This window comes from Anabrus simplex, chromosome 7, assembly GCF_040414725.1.
Source record: "Anabrus simplex isolate iqAnaSimp1 chromosome 7, ASM4041472v1, whole genome shotgun sequence".
NCBI classification, from domain to species: domain Eukaryota; kingdom Metazoa; phylum Arthropoda; class Insecta; order Orthoptera; family Tettigoniidae; genus Anabrus; species Anabrus simplex.
The window spans coordinates 323,009,625-323,027,256 of NC_090271.1; the positions used below are offsets into that span (position 1 = coordinate 323,009,625).

Genomic DNA, 17,632 nt, shown 5'->3' on the forward strand with positions numbered 1-17,632 from the left:
GAACTACTCCTATCAAACCAGCTAGTAATTTCACAAACATTTTTAATACCGTATACAGTAATGAGAGAGAATGCTTTCCCAGAACTTATATGCAACCATATGTCCATCTGACTGGCCTGTAACTACCTACCTTATGTTTATCAGCCTTTCCTTTGTACACTGGGGCTACTATAGCAACTCAAACAGTAAATTAAATAATACTTCAGATAAGGTACTATATTGCAATATATTGTCTTCAGTATATCCCTAGCAATCTTACCAATTCCAACTGCTTCTCTAGCTATCAGATTTTTGTATCTTCGGTAATGTTCAAAAGGAATTGAGGTCTTCTAAATTGTCAGCAAGTGTCACAGATTTATAATATTCTTATCAGTGTGGGTTCTTTAAGCCATGATGGTCAAATACTCTGCAGTTTCATGAGAAGAGCATGCACATTAAATGCTCTCTGTTGGACTGTGATCTGTGATCTATTTACAGCACTGCATAGTGGCCAGCAGATGTTATAAGAGATAAGATCTGGGAGTGCCTGAAGAACTTGTAAGGAAAATTCAGATGTTGTACAAAGACTGTTCTAGCTGTGTACAACTTGGGGAAGGTCGATCATCATGGTTTGAGACCAAGAGTGTAGTTCAGCAAGGAAATGTACTGTCTCCACTACTGTTCGTCACTGTTATGGACAATATAATGAAGAACGTCAAGAAAAAGTTAGGTGAACTGAATGCACTGGCCTTTGCTGATGATATCATGATTTGGGATGAAACAGAAGAGAAAGTATAGACCAGAATCAACGTATGGAAATTCCAGTTCCAGGAATATAACCTCAACATCAGTGAGACCAAGACAGTGGTGATGGCAGTCAACAGAGAAAGGCATCCAGCAAGTATAAAACTAGGAGACCACCAGCTCAGAGTGTGTGGATAGTTTTCCTTACCTTGGAAGTGTAATCTCCAGTGATAATTTGGTTAGAAAGGAAATTACAAACAGAGTGCAAAAGGGATCAGAATTCTACCAACAAGTAAGAACACTTTTATGTGATGACATGATTCCAAAACCAGCCAAATTGATGATGTTTAACAGCTATTTCATACCAATATGTATGGTATTGAAGCATACACCCTCACAAAAAAGAGATTCATCAAGGCTGAAAGCATCATAGATGAAATTTCTTAGATCCACCATCTAGAAGACCAAGATGGACAAGTTAAGAAATGAGGAGGTGCGGAAAGAAGCCAGAATAAAGACATCCCTATTAGACCTAATTGGCACATCCAGACTATGGTGGTATGGACATCTGATGAGGATGGAGCCTATAAGAACAGCCAGAATAAATTTGGAAAAATTTGAAAAGACAGATGGAGGGGAAAAGACCTACAGGAAGACCTAAAACCTGATGGATGGACATGATGAAGGTTGATCTAGTTACCAGAGGATGGACAGTGGGTGATGTTCTCCATGAAAAAATGAAATGGCGTACGGCTTTTAGTGCCGGGAGTGTCCAAGGACAAGTTCGGCTTGCCAGTTGCAGGACTTTTGATGTGACGCCCGTAGGTGACTTGCGTGTCGTGATGAAGATGAACTGATGATGAAGACGACACATACACCCAGCTCCCATGCCAGTGAAATTAACCAATTATGGTTAAAATTCCCAACCCTGCCGGGATTCGAACCTGGGACCCCTGTGACCAAAGGCCAGCACGCTAACCACTTAGCCATAGAACTGCACGATGTTCTCCATGACAAGGTGTATACGGACAGGAAGAAGTGGAAGAGGCTCATTAACAGTACCCGGGAAACTGGAACTGTACAATGATAATGATTGTGGCCAGCAGAGATACCACATGTACAGAAAGGTTGGCAGCATAAAATAATCCTGTTTTAATGCCAGAACAACATTGCATCACATTTTGCTATAATCCTTAATTTTTCTGGATGTGCTTATAATGTTAAAGTGTGTTACTGCTACTCAGATGGATAATAATAGTTTCTGTGAGTTAAAGGATCAATCACCGAGCTCGATAGCTGCAGTCGCTTAAGTGCGGGCAGTATCCAGTATTCGGGAGATAGTAGGTTCGAATCCCACTGTCCGCAGCCCTGAAAATGGTTTTCCGTGGTTTCCCATTTTCACACCAGGCAAATGCTGGAGCTGTACCTTAATTAAGGCCACGGCCGCTTCCTTCCCACTCCTAGCCCTTTCCTGCCCCATCGTCGCCATAAAACCTGTCTGTGTCGGTGCGACGTAAAGCAACTAGCAAAAAAAGGATCAATCGTAGGACATATGTTCATCAGGACTTTTTGTATATTTTGGGGTGTAAAATCCACCCCTGATTATTATTTTCCACATGTTTGGGAACACCCTGTATATTTTTTGTCTTCCAAAAGATGAGATATCATCTTTGATGAACTTCTCAGAACTCTTGTAAAATGCAGAAATTTAAGGTCTGTCTGCCTAGCCAGTAGTAGTAGTAGTAGTAGTAGTAGTAGTAGTACCATTAAAGCACTCTTCTTTACAGGGATGAGATCTACTGCCAGCTCTGTAAACAGCTGACCAACAATCCCAGTAAGGCATCTCATGCCCGTGGATGGGTTCTTCTTTCCCTCTGTGTTGGCTGCTTCCCACCATCAGAAAAATTTGTGCGCTACCTGAGGGCTTTCATTCGAGAAGGTCCACCAGGGTATGCCCCATATTGTGAAGGACGACTAAACCGAACTTTCAACAATGGATGCCGCCAGCAACCACCAAGCTGGCTTGAGTTACAGGTTAGTACCTTAAGGAGATGCATGATCAGTCTGAGTTAAAATAAATATTATCTTCTCTTACTTTCAGAAAAATAATTTGATAGCCCTTAAAGTTTTTTGTCATTTAGAAACTGTTGGAAACAAGAGAGGACCACCTCATGGTATTGAATAGGTGGACCTCTCTTGTTTCCATTAGATTCTTGGTTCAGTACGGAATAAACATGAAGTTTTTAAACGTGAATTTAGAAACTGAACTATTTAAGATCATTTCAATTTTATATACAGTGAAACCTTGTTGTTGCATTCTCATGAACACATTCGCCCACTTAGCACGTCATAAATTCAAAGTCCTGATTCTCATTGTATTAAATCTGTATAAAAATACTTCACTTATTGCATCATGAATTTTTGCTGTTACTGCTTAGTTTACAAGTAATTAACTTCATTCCGGTTCCGTATTGACTTTCATCTTAGTTACTGCTTAGTACGATCACATTTTTCCTAGCCCTGAAAATGTTGTGAAAGAAATATGATTTCCAACTTGGGTAAGAGCCGTTGCCATAGTTGTGTGATTATGGGAAAAGACCTTGAATTCCTGAACTTCACAGGATAAGTTGCACCTTCAGGGAACAAGCCGTTAGCCGCAGGAATGTTCGGTTTTGCTTTTGCTTTCCGCTTAGCAGCAAGATTGCTGAATAACACAGTGAGCCTATTTGTGCTTGTATTTCAGATTCCGTTCAGAAGGTAGAAATTTATTTTGTTTTGAGTGGTACAGTGAAGGACAGCAAATATTTGTTGCATGATACGGTAGCCTACATCTGGATTAGGAACATAATCATGTGAAATTGACTAGCACGATGCATATTTGTCTTGAGATAGCCTAGTTATGGATATGGAAAATGTCATTAAATTCCTTACTAATGAAGACAAAATTAAAATCTGTCAGAAAGTGTACTGGCATCCGCATCTTAAAATGCACAGAGGTCACGAATGTTGAACTTTCACCTTCAAGTTTTGACTCGATCACCCAAGTTTGTCGAAGTTTATTCAAAATGGCCACCAAAGGTATTCCTCCCGATCGCACATGGTCGAGTGTAACCTCCAGTTCATTGTCTAAGAGTGTGATCTGCAATAATAATTTGATATTTTTATTGGCCACTGTGCACATGTTTTTTTATATTTGTTGGTGTTTTTCACACTTTCCAGTGCTCTTGTTATTTTATAAAACCCAGTGGAAAAGGTTTCCTTATTTGTTCTTTCATGTTTTTCACACTTTTTAATAATTTTCTCTCATCTTTACAAATGGTAGATATAGTTTTCACACAATGTAAAATTCCCTCTTGTTGGAAAAAATCATATCTAGTGTTTCTATATCCCTGTTTGATAGTTTTTATTCATATTTTCAGTATTACATATTCTTGCTCAACACGCTCTGTTTTGATGTCCCCTGCAAAAACGTCTTGACGAGGTTTTACTGTATCTGAAAATAGCATCACTCAGTGTCCTCAGACTAAATATTTGGGAAAGTCTATTGCAGAGGACTGCCTGTTGCCATTTCTTGATGCATGCAGCAGTGGCGGCTCATGACATTTTACTCTGGCAGGGAAATCACTGATCCTATACACCAGGCAGTAACTCAAAAATTTTGGAAGACAAAACCAGGGAAACAGTTCATTGATAAGCAGACTTGGTGGTGGAACAAGAATGTTCATCTGGCCACCAAAACAAAGAAGGAAACTTGTAAGACTTGGCAACAAACAAACAAGACTTAGCAAGGGATCTTCAACAGTATAATACTCTCAGATCAGCTGCCAAATGTGCAGTTGCTACTGCATGGGACTATTATTACTAAGACATTTATGATCAGTTGGATACATCAGATGAAGCAAACAAGATTCTTTGCCTTGCCAAATTCTGTCATAGAGTGACCCAAGATGTTGGTCATGTCATGCAGATCAAAGACAACAATCATCAAACTCTACATGACCAAATCCCCATCTTCCACAGGTGGAGGGATTATTTCAAGGTTCTGAGTAACGAGGAATTTTCCCATCCACTGATAGTATGTGGACACCCAGTTTATGGACCTATCCCATCCATTACCATTCAAGAAGTCTTAGGAGGATGCAAAATAGAAAAAATAATGAATCACCAGGACAAGGCGATATACCAACCAAGGTCTGGAAGATCCTTGGACAGTGTGGAACTGAGTTTCTTATGAGGCTGTTTTACAGAATTCTCCATGATGGTAGCATACCTGCAATTTGGTTGCCCAGCACTAGAGTCCCTATCTGGAAAGGCAAAGGTGATATTGGTGAATGTGTCAATTACTGGCCAATCCATTTATTATGTCAGACACTGAAGATTTTTGAATGAATTCTTGACCATCGCCTATGCAACATCGTACAAATTTCTACAAACTAATGCGGCTTTGTCAAAGGAATCAGTGCTGACATTATTCGTACAGCCCGTCTACTTGTGGAGAAACATAGAGAAAACAAACCTGCATACCTAACTCTTCTGGACTTAGAGAAGGCTTTTGACCGGCTACCACATGAGCTTGTTGGGAAAGCCCTTCAATCCCATACTGTTCCAGAAGCTCATGTCCGATGGATCCAACTTCTCTACCATAACACCACCAGTATAGTTTGTTGTCCAACAGGGATCTCGCCCTCATTTCCTATCAATGTTGGGATTAATCAAGTTTCAGCACTGTCACCTATCTTTCTCATCCTATGTATGGATACAATTATAGCTGACACCCAGGTCCCATACCCACGGACCATCTTATATGCTGAGAATGTGTTCTTGGTGGATCAATCCCGAAGGAATCTGGAAAATCTCCTGAAAATTTGTAAAGACCATTTAGGAGAATATGGCTTGCACCTTAACATCACAAAAACGAAGTATTTTCAGCGTGGTTTGCAGGCTTCTGGAACTATTCTTATTGACAGGCAAGGCCTAGTTAAAGCTAATCGATTTAAATATCTTGGATCACTTATCATATCAAATGGGGAGGCATTACCAGACACCTGAACATAAGTAAATGCTACATAGCTGAAGTGGTGCTAAAGGTACTTGAAGTGACAAAAAAAGTCCCACCCGCCTGAAAGGAAAAGTCTACAATTCCATGGTCTGAACAGATACACTCCATGGGTCGGAATGCTGGCCTACAACAAAAAAGCACGAACAAGTTCTACATGCTATGGAGATGAAAATGTTACGTTGATCACTGGGTCATACAAGGCATCTCCAGAAGTCACACATATCAATAAAAAATGACAGGCTTGGAGACTTAACGCTGAAAGGCATAAAAATGTATGTATGTTTTATAATTAATTTAACAGTACACATACTTCATAGCTCTGTATAAGCAATACCATAAAATATGGCTAAAATCATGCCAGGTCATTTATCATTTCATGACATGCTAGAAGGTATGCTTGCATGTTACTTCTGATCACACAGTAAATATTGCACTGTTCCTTTCTTTTTACCATCCTGTCTGGCATACTTTTATGTGTATGGGATGTTATTTATCTCCAGCATTTTTGGTTGGAAATGAAAATATCTGAAGTATGATTTCATTTCTATCTTTTAGGCTACTCGCTCTAAGAACCCTATAATTTTGGCTGTGACATTGATGGATGGTACCACTCGTCGAGTTCAGGCTGACTCAGCCAGCACGGCAGAGGAGTTATGTGCACAACTGTGTGATAGTATGGGACTGAAAGATCGTTTTGGCTTTTCACTTTTCATTGCCCTGTTCGATAAGGTAAGTTTTACTAGTGGTCTTAGTACAAATGTAATTGAATGTTATAAACTTGAAGTTTTTATCACATTACATGAATAAGAAGTATATATCAGGAGAAGACTTACAAACTTGTTTTTAATTGATCTCTCTGCCTTCAATGTTGTTTTTCATTGGTAGACCTTGTTGTGTTTAGCCTCTAACAGGTAACACCAAATAGTACTTCATTTATGTTATCACTAATTTCTCAGAAAAATAGGTATTTCACAATTTAAATCTTTGACAATTTGAATTAACACTCCAATATGGAAAGTTGCAGTACTATGGTTTGATTTCCATATTAAACAGTATGTTTGCAGCTTATGATCTCTAAATTTTAAACCACTGAAAACTAAAATTCTCTCTCTCTCTCTCTTTTTTTTGCAATTATGCTGCAGTTTTGTAGTTTCCTGAATTCAGACTAAATTCCACCAAGGTGTCCTCTAAACTTATGTCTTTTGCAGTCCCAGTGAATACAACCTACATTATTTCTAGGCTATATCAAATGTAGTTAAGAATTATTTGAAAAAAATATGTCACCTTCCACACTCTTCTTCTCATTTTACGTCTTTTGACCACCCTTATGTTCTACAATGTATATGTTTCTGTAGTGGCTAGAGGTGTGATGTTTTGTGTGTAAATGAACAGATGTGTTCAAAGACACATGCTAGAGCTAGAGAAATTAATCAGACATGGCAAAATCCCTGTTCCAGCCAGGAATCTACAGCGACCAATCAGCCAAGGAACTTAACTACAGTAATCAAATGTGTACTTCAAATAACATACTATATTGCACCCATTACTTGTAGTATATCCCCAATAATATTACCAATTCCAGCTGCTTTTCTAGCTTTCAACATTTTTATCTTTTTTGTAAATCTCTTTATCATCATAGATACATTTCAGTTCTTTGTTAGTATTAGTCACCTGCTCTCCTTAAATACAACTACCTTTATATACTGCTGACTAAATACTTCTGCCTGTTGTACATCCTCCTCATGTATACACCCCTCTTGTTCACTAAAGATTCCTGGAATGTCCTTCCTGGAACCTGTTTCTGCCTTAAAGTGACTAGATTTGGAAGTGATAAACTGGGACAGGACACTCTTGTACATTTGCAAAAAAATAACCTTAAACCATCTATAAAATAGGACAAAATAACAATGGAAGAGCCAAAATGTATTTACTTACATTATAGCTTTCAATCAACTTCAATATTTTCTATTACTTGGAATCATGTATGTATACTATATCTGACAACAGATTAGATTATTTTTGAATCCAGTCATGAAAATCTACACAAGTAAGATCAAAGTGACTTTTAACAATTAAAACTGATTTAACTAAACTGCACCAAGCCCTGTGTTTCTCAACATTCCATTAAGCGTTCATACAACTAAGGACTCAATCCATACGTGCATTACTGTCTTGAAGACACAATATAAATTTAACAAAAACTAATAGTGTGTCCATTAATATAAATTTTCTTTACATTTCTCCACAACAAATATCCACCTGTCAGGTACACTTAATTTTTTACTGTTCCAGTTCTTTCCATACAAATTGATTAAACTCATCAAAAAGAATCTTCACACTTTCTTCAACTTCATTCCATAGAAGCTTCTTGTTCAGAGTAATCTAGTCAAAGACTTTGAACTTGTTGAGTCCATCTCTTAAGATACTTAGAACAGTCATTCAAGAATTAATCAGTGTCATATAAAAACTGAGACAGTGCAATGACACCCTCTTCCTTCAATGTTCTAAATAAGTCTTTTGCATCATTTGCATAAAATTTATAAGATCTTCAGTTTTCCAATTTAGTAGTGAGTTTCTTAATTTCAAACACAGACTCTACAATCAAAGTGTTTTCAGACTGAAGAGATTTTATGGATTTCTGATAAATCTCCAGTTGACTTCTTAAGAAGCTCAACCAAAGAAGAGAAGTAGGGTTCACAAAAAATGTTTTAAGAACATTTGGACAACAGTCTATAGTCAAGAAATAGTCAGAATTCTTTCAGTGTTTCTGTTCTGACAGCAAAAATATCCAAGTATTGGAAGATTTTATACACAATGCCTTCAAAATCAACTGGAAGTAAATCTGGTGATGTCTGAATGTTGTTGTGAAGTGATCCTACATGTGCACTGCACCCTACTCCAGTTAATTGTTCATCAATTTTATTTCCTAATTTGTAGTAAATATTGTTCCTTCCCTTCCTTTCTGCATCACCAAAGTTTGTGTTATTGTTATCAGCTCATATGGAAACAACTTTGACCAATAAACCATATTTGGTCAAAATTTCAGTCAGGTTTCATCAGCTTCATTAACAAAATTGCTAAATTCAGTAATCTTGACTTTGATTCCCAAAGTAGGAATTCAATATTTCACAAGAACAGGCACAACTTTTAAATGTTTATGATTGGAGGAATTAATCAACACGGAAAAAATCCTCAGCTCTTTTACAACTGCTTTGAAAGCAAAAAGGGCCAACACATTCACTAAAATCTTTTTGCACTAGGTATGTTTGTAAGTACTGGTAAAATACCTTCAGTTAAAAACCTTTCTTGCAATTGAAGTGCAGAAGCTATGGTTATGTCCGACAGTGTGATAACTCACTGTACTTTCCTCTTCTGCAGCTTGTAGTTTTTCTTTCCCTGAAACAATGGGCTTGCAAAAATCTGTCATATTTTCAACAATGATGGTAACTTAGCAACTTTATGTTTCTTCATGGTGATGTGGTCATTGATGTCCGCTCTCCTACTGTGGAGTTACACCATGTACACTCAAATACATCTTCAAATTTTGACTTTCAGAAATATGGAAAGCCTTGTCTGAGTTTATCACTGATACATTTTATTTTAGGCATGTCGAAAATACTTTACTTTCCTGAATATTTCACAGCTGTTTATTTAATTTTCAGGTGAAAAATATAGAGCACGGGTTACACCACTTTTTAACAAATCATAAACTCAGTCTATGTATGCTCTACGCTTTGCATTTAATACTTTTTTCTATGAACACTGGAACCAGAAATGCCAACATCAAAAATCCAACATGTCAACGCTTGAGATATTACCTTCATGATGATAATTCTAGGCGGACGATAATCGCGATGGTCGAGATGGTGCTAGTGACTTTCTAATTTGATTAGAACATTGCGACTGAAACTGAATTTGCATTGATATTTTAAAAATAAAAAACATTTATATGTGCCAAGAAACTTTTTCTAGATGCCAGGACAATTTGTGAAGAAAAAAAAAAAAAGACTGACTGTCCTGGTAAAACCAGGACGTCTGGTCACCCTGATCTGTACGTAGCCAACAATTTTTCACTAATGACTGCCAGTTATGTTTGCAGCCACGTTATCTTTCGCTGACTTTTTTTTTTTTTAAATTCAATTTTCTAGTAAGTTCCTTCAATCCCGCCTTGCTTCCACAACCATTCCTAGTTCTTTCTAACATGTACCCTCTTCTTAAACCCTTTCTTTCACTGTTATAATATAGGGGATTTTTAACATTCCTTATCATCCTTAAAGGTACATATCTATTTTCTCACTCTTCAACAACTGCTTTAAACCCATCCCATTGGCTGTTTAGTGTTTTACCTATTTATCATTTTCCACCAGTCATAATTACTTTTCAAAAACTCCCTCATGTCTGTCTTATCAAACATTTGGCACTGCTTAATAGTCCTACTTTTACAACCTTCCTTTCTATCACATTTATTTTTAACTATGACTAATCACTGATCATTTTTACCATCCATCCCTTCAGTTTCTAAAGGGAACTAATGTGATTCTATCAGCACCACATCTAGAATATTGTCCTCTTTAGTTGATTTTATCACTTTCTGATTCAGCTGTCCCTCCCAGATTAATATATTTACCTTTTGTTGCTTTCTGTCATTTACATTACATTCCCAGTTAACATTTGGTAAATTGAGATCACTTGCTAAGATCACTTTCCTTTCTGCGTCATTCCTCATGTAACTGATTATCTTTTCAAGTAATTCCATATCAGCATCACCCCTTCTAGGTCTGTACACCTGAAAAACATCAAGTTGCCTATTGTCTTTAGAGATAGTCAGCCTTACATGCTATGGGATAGAGTATACCATACAATCCAGTTCCAAGAGAACATTTTTCCATCCATAATATTACTTTCCAGTTATGTTTCAGTCCCTGTTATAATGTCTGGTAAATATATATCTGTCAAATTACTTAATTTTATTCCTTACAATACTTCTACATTTAACACTAACAATTTGATGTCATCCTTATGTGACTTCCAGCTCCCTGCATCACAAATCCCTAGTCCAATCCATTTCACTGAGTACATTACCTTACCTTACCTATGGCGCGACGGCCCGTTTTCGGGTCATGGCCTCCCCAGTTGCTCTCCGCCAAACTTGTCGATGATGTAGATGTTGATTCCCATAGGGAACCTAAAATATTTGTCCTGAATGAGTAAATTTATAATACCAATAATACCATTAACTACATCATTCGATGGCCAGGCAGGCATCAATTTTCGGAAATGAGACATAGCTCTCATAGTGCATTGGCACTGCTGGTGGCTTCAAGTAGTTTATGCAGTGGCCTCCACGGTATGCACTAGCCTTGCATCTTGGGTGGTGTGCTAAGTCCCAACTGACGAGCCTAACTTAGCACACAAGGGCGAAACGCAGGCAACCAAGAATGAGTTAGCTGGAAAAATTTATAATGTCCAATAACGGACCATTAAATTGGTATTATAAACTTGTCGATCTCGTGCAGCTACTCTTCAATTCCGGATCTTGAGGATATGTGCTGCGTCCTGATGTACACCATCTTCCCATCTGTTACGTGGCCTTCCCACAGGCCTTCCTCCTCCAAAGTCTCCTAAGAATATCTTCTTTGGGATTCGGTGTTCTTCCATCCTAATTAGATGACCTGTCCATTTAAGTCTCTTCATTCGAATGGCATGTGACAGGGGTGCCTCCCCATACAGGGAATATAGTTCATTGTTATATCTAATTCTCCACTCCCCTTGTATGCATATGGGTCCATAAATTCTCCTCAGGATTTTCCTTTCGAAGGAATCTATCTTCTCCACGGCTTTCTTTGGGAGGGTCCACGTATCACTTCCATACATCACTATACTGCGAATGAGGGTTTTGTATAGCATAACTTTTAAGCTCTGATTTATATCTCTACTTCTGAAAAGTGGTAATACTGCAAAGTATGCTCTGTTGGCAGCTTGAATTCTTGCCTGTATTTCCACCATTTCCTCATTCTTGTTGCTCAGATGTACACCAAGATATTTAAATTCATCCACCACCTCCACTTTGAATCCTTCAGGGACAAGTTGGTCATTTGTATACTTCCTTCTCCGAGCCTGCACCATTACCTTCGTCTTCTGTTCATTGATCTTAAGTCCAATCTCTTTGCCTTCTCTACTCAAGTCTTCAAATGCTTCTTTAACTGTCCTTGTTGTTCTTCCCATCAAATTTATGTCATCAGCATATCCAACTAGTTGAGCTGCTTTGTACAGAAGTGTTCCACTGGTGTCCATCCTTAACTTTCTAATCACTGACTCTAGTGCCAGGTTAAATAGAATTGGTGCTAAGCCATCTCCTTGCTTCAATCCCTGATTCACTTCGAAGAAGCTGCCTACTTCAGTCTGAATTTTCACTCCCACCATCGTATTTCTCATAGTCAATTCCACCAGTCGCACCAGCTTTTCTGGTATCTTGAACTCTCTTAATATCTCCATTATCCCTGTCAATAGAGTCATATGCTTGTTGAAAGTCGATAAACATCTGTACCACATCTATGCCCCGTTCCCAACACTTCTCCAACACTTGTTTCACAGTAAATATCTGATCAATAGTGGATCTTCCCTTCCGGAACCCTGCCTGGTATTCTCCTAGAATTTCTTCCACCAGGGGTTCTAGTCTCTTCTTCAGAATGGAAGTGAACAGCTTATATACTGTACACAGCAGTGTGATCCCTCTAGAATTGCTACATACCAACTTATCCCCTTTCTTGTATATTAGGCATATGATGCCTTTGCGCCAGTCTTCAAGCATTTCTTCTGTATTCCACACACTCACAATTAGATCATATATAGCTTCTTGTAGTGTGGTTCCTCCGTATTTCCACAACTCTGTAGGGATTCCATCGATACCTGGTGCTTTATTGTTTTTCAGTTGCTGTATGGCTTCTATCACTTCTTGCATAGATGGTGCTGTGACTTCTGATTCATTTGTCTCAGTATTATTCCTTGAGGTAGTTGGTGTTTTCCCTTTCATTTCTACTGGGTTCAGGAGGTGTTGGAAATATTCCTTCCATCTATCTTGGATCCCTTTTTTATCTCCCAAAAGCTGTCCATTTCTGTCCTTACACATGTTTGTTCTTGCCTTGAATCCTTCTTTCACTTCCTTAACTTCTCTGTAAGCCATGTAGCTATTATCTTTAAATTCCTCCACTATTCTAGCCATTTTCTCATTTAATTTTCTTCTCTTCTTTCTTCGACATACATTCCTTACTTCTTTATTCTGGTTTTCAACCTCTTGTTTCTTCACCCTTGTTGGTCTCTCTAGGTATGCTTTATATGCTTTATCTCTTTCTTCTATGGCTTTTTGGCATTCCTCATCAAACCATTCCTTTATGTTCCTTTTGGGTACAATGTCTAGTGTGTCCTTTGCCACGGCCTTAACGCTTTCCTTCAGAGCAGTCTATTTGGTCTCGACCATTGCTGTTTGGTCCTTATTATATTTCTCTACCAGCACTTCTGCCATTCTTTTCCCGTATCTTTCTGATACTTCCTTATTCTTCAGTTCACAAGTATTGTACTTTTCTATCCTACTCATTCCTTCCTTTCTTGTTTTCATAATGCGGCACCTTAAGATTGCCTTAACTAGAAAGTGGTCGGAGCCACAACTTGTTCCTCTGAATGATCTGACATCCATGATATTGGATGCCCATCTTTTCTCCATTATTACATGGTCTATTTGATTACAGATCTTTCCATCCAGCGATATCCATGTTTGCTTGTGTACCTCTTTATGAGGGAAACAAGTTGACATCACTTTCATGTTTCTGCTGGTAGCAAGGTCAAGCAATCTCTGTCCATTATCATTAGTAGTGTTGTATAAACTATGGATCCCTATTATTCCTTGATATATCTCCTCCTTCCCAATATGTGCATTTAGGTCTCCTATTATCATCTTAGCATCGTTCGATGGGATTGAATCTAGCACTCGTTCCAGTTCAGCATAGAACTGATCCTTGACTATCTGTTCCTTGTCTTCCGTTGGTGCATATACATTTACGATTGTTAAGTTGTAGAATCGCATTTTAACACGCAATGTTGCCAATCTTTCATTTACTGCCAAAAACTGTAGTACATCATCTTTAGCTTGTTTTCGTACTATAAATGCTACTCCTCCTTCTTGTGCATTCCTTGACTTCCCACTACTGAATATTGTGTGGGTTTTGGTGTCCCATATCTCATCCCTTCCTGACCATCTAGTTTCTTGTATGGCTGCTATGTCCACTTTGTTGACTTCTAGTTTCTGCATCAGTACTTTCAGTGCTCCGGCTCGTAGAAGTGTGCGTACATTCCATGTACCAATTGCGTAGTCCATTGCCTTTAGCTTAGCTCGTCGTCTATTAAATCTACCATTCCAAGGCATATTCTGGGGCTTCGCAACAGTTGGTTTTCCGGAGCGAGGTTGTTAGCCTTGCTCCAACCCCCAGCAATCCTGGAGGACCAATGTTTTCTGTTAGGGTTGTCTCCCTTAGCTGATTGGTCCCCATTTAAGCGTCGGGAACTCGCTTTCTGCCCTTACATGACTTAGCCGTGTACCTTAAAGAATGTACCCGTTGCCCAGAGGCCACGGCATGGACGTGCATGTATCAGACTTGGTAGGAATAGATGGCATTTCCTGTGTTTTGCTAGTACACTCCCATCAGCAAGAAGTGCACCCACAGGACCACATACTACCCCTTTGACCCCCCACTGAGTACATCCCCACTCTAAATCTTCTTAACCAACCCCTAACTTATGCATATCCCTTCAGTTCAAATGAAGGCCACCTCAGCATCCCTATCCACTACCCACCTGTTAGGATCTGCAAATCTCACTCCCAGTTTCCCGTTTACCTCTCCACAGTCGCATTTGAGTCAAATCCCCTATCACCCTCCAGTCAGTATCCCTCCTACACACTATCTGACTGACAATAATCTCCACTCGTTTAAACTTTTCTCGTGCTGCCATGATCAGATCCCACACATCCCAAACTATGTTCACACCCATCTCTGTTGCCTTACATTGTTGGTACCATTATAAAAAACACCTACCTTCTTCTTAACCTCTTCCTTCCTCTCTATATTCCTCAAGACCTGCCTTAACCTAATTCCTGGATAACATTGTACCCTGATTCCCTTTTCTCCACACACTTTCTCCACATCCCTAACTACCTAACTACTGGGTCCCCCATGACCAGAGCCTCAAGTGCTTCAAACTCATTAGATCCCCTCCCCTCGTGGTCTCCCTTATCTTCTCTGATGCTTGCAGAATCTACATCCTCCTCCTTCTTCTCCCTCTCATGACCCTGTTCAACCTCCCTCTTCCTATCCTCTGCCCTACATTTCCCTTTCTTAACTTTCCTCTTTGTGTAGGTGCGACGTAAAGCCCCTAGCAAAAAAGAAAATTTCCTCTTATCTTCCCCTCCTCTAACATTTTCTTGTTCTCCATCATAATAATAGCTGTTCTTCCACCAGTGACTCATATTGATCATCACTGGTACCTCTCCTGAACTGTATGCCTGACTAGACCCCCTAGTCCCCAATTTCTTTCACTTAGAACATTATCCCACCTGTCTTCCACAACTTCTCCCTTCTTCCCCTCTCTCTTATCTACCTATTGTACCCTGTACATTGTTTGAGGGGAAGTTACCTTATTTCCTGCCCTCCGTTAGAAACCTAATTATCTCCCTCAAACTCACTCACATGCACAGTCTCTAGACCTGCATTCTTCACTCATTCTTTAACCCTAGAATACTCACGTTACCTAGGAGTAACATCAATACTAATCACTCGTAAAAATTACGATTGTTTTTATTTAAACTTTATGATGCTACAAATTAAAAGCTTTTATAACTTGAAGTAATGTAAGAAATCTGAAGAAGTTGGGAGATAAAATTTAACAACAATAGGTCTGATTTATTGGTCATTTGTCACACAAAACACAGAACACTGCACAACGTTGGGCACACACAGTGCGGTGGACATAGTTGGGAAGCACTTGGTTATGATTTAGCACTGTTTTCAAGAAAATTCTATTCTATTCATGACGCTACACAGAGAAGTGAAGGAAACTTCATTTAAATAACAAACACAAAAACTTGCAGTAATTTTATTACTATGCTGATAAAATACTACTTTCAAAACAACCACGATCATGAATAAACACATCCAACAATGCAGCTTGCTTCCACCTGAAGGTAGCAAGGCATTCAGTACACAGGAAGTTCCGGTTTTGAAGCAGCAGGCTATGTTGCCAAACTTCCTCATTAAAATTACGTGTCAGTATTCTAGGGTTATTTTTCTTCATGGAAATATGAAATATTATGAAAATATCAACAAAAATAATGTATTCTGTGAATAAAAAAACAATCAACAGAAAGAAATACTGTATACTCCATGAAAATTACATGACAGTAAAGCAAGCAAGATATTAACTTCTTTTCCTACTACGTACTAACAGAAATTAAAACTTCAAATGCTGAAATATCAAAAGTACAAAGGAAGATGTCTAAATAACTCAGCAACTTCTCTTGAAACTATGCAGGAAACTTGAACTACAAGTATCAAAATATAGGAATATTTTACTCAACCATTAACTAACAGCAGAATGTTTGAATATGAAGAGCACCAATAATCACCAACAATGCAAACACTGCTATCTTGCTGCTGAAATAGAAGTAAAATATAAAGTAACAATAATTACATTTTAGTTCTATGTTATTTCATGAGCATTTGTTTCTTAAAATAACAGAATTATGTTGATTTATATAAATATTCTAAGGATACTTCATTTCTGCTTGTTCTTAAATCATGTAATTGATCATCTGTTGATTAATTGTCTCTTACAAACTTATATTAGTTAATGTGATACCTTTGATGAAATCTAATGTGAAATTTTTTGTGCCTTTGTTCTCATACAGTTAAAGACAAACTGGTTACTTCATAAAGCAGTATACTTCAAGGGTTACCTACATTTTGAGATTGGAGAAAACTTGTATATCATGGAATGATTCAATAATTATTGTGATTGTAAACTTATAACTGACAGCAAAACCAGAATAATTCCTCTCTACAATAAAGAGAATAAAATCCTGTTTATGCCTTTCTGTATGTCATTAAGCAAAGGAGCAATAGTCCATTGAGAAATTAATAAACTGGTCTTAATATTGCAGGTATCATCATTGGGTAGTGGAAGTGACCATGTTATGGATGCAGTATCCCAATGCGAGCAGTATGCCAAGGAACAAGGTGGACAGGAGAGAAGTGCCCCTTGGAGAATGTTTTTCCGGAAGGAGATGTTTGCACCATGGCATGATCCTGTACTTGATCCTGTTGCTACTAATCTTATCTACCAACAAGTTGTGAGAGGAATCAAGTTTGGTGAATTCCGTTGTGACCGGGTAAGCCCTCACTGAACTTTATCAAATGTAATAGTGTCATCATAAAGAAATCTTAATTTAACCCAAGAACTGCGGACCGCCTATCTGACAGACAGTGTGACTGTTCCTCAACTGCGATCATCTGTCTGACAGTCGGAAAAATTGTCATAGTTCGTAAGAATCTCAAGAGATAGCAGGAGTAGTATATTTACCTGCTAGTTGGAAGGTTTATCTTTCTTTTGAAACTATTTGTGAGTCGCAAATATCATTTGTTTGGAAGGCAGACACTATTTTATCTTTACACTTGAAGTTATCGTTTAGGCAACATGGTGTCTGTTTATGTTGACGATAATGAAATTGAAAGACTTATTTATGATGATACGGATAGTGATGATGATTATTGTGTGGAGGATAATGTGGAGAGTTCATCAGATGAT

At 38.3% G+C, this 17,632-nt stretch overlaps 1 protein-coding gene across 1 annotated transcript in view; it reads left to right on the forward strand.

Annotated features, from left to right (window-relative positions):
* The window catches only part of LOC136877616 (myosin-VIIa), a 267,052-nt gene that overhangs the window by 135,128 nt on the left and 114,292 nt on the right, over positions 1 to 17,632 (forward strand). Inside the window, exons 22-24 of the mRNA XM_068228687.1 lie at positions 2,511 to 2,757; positions 6,338 to 6,511; positions 16,989 to 17,216. Of these exons, the coding sequence (XP_068084788.1) occupies positions 2,511 to 2,757; positions 6,338 to 6,511; positions 16,989 to 17,216 (649 nt within the window). The remainder of the gene's footprint in view (positions 1 to 2,510; positions 2,758 to 6,337; positions 6,512 to 16,988; positions 17,217 to 17,632) is intronic.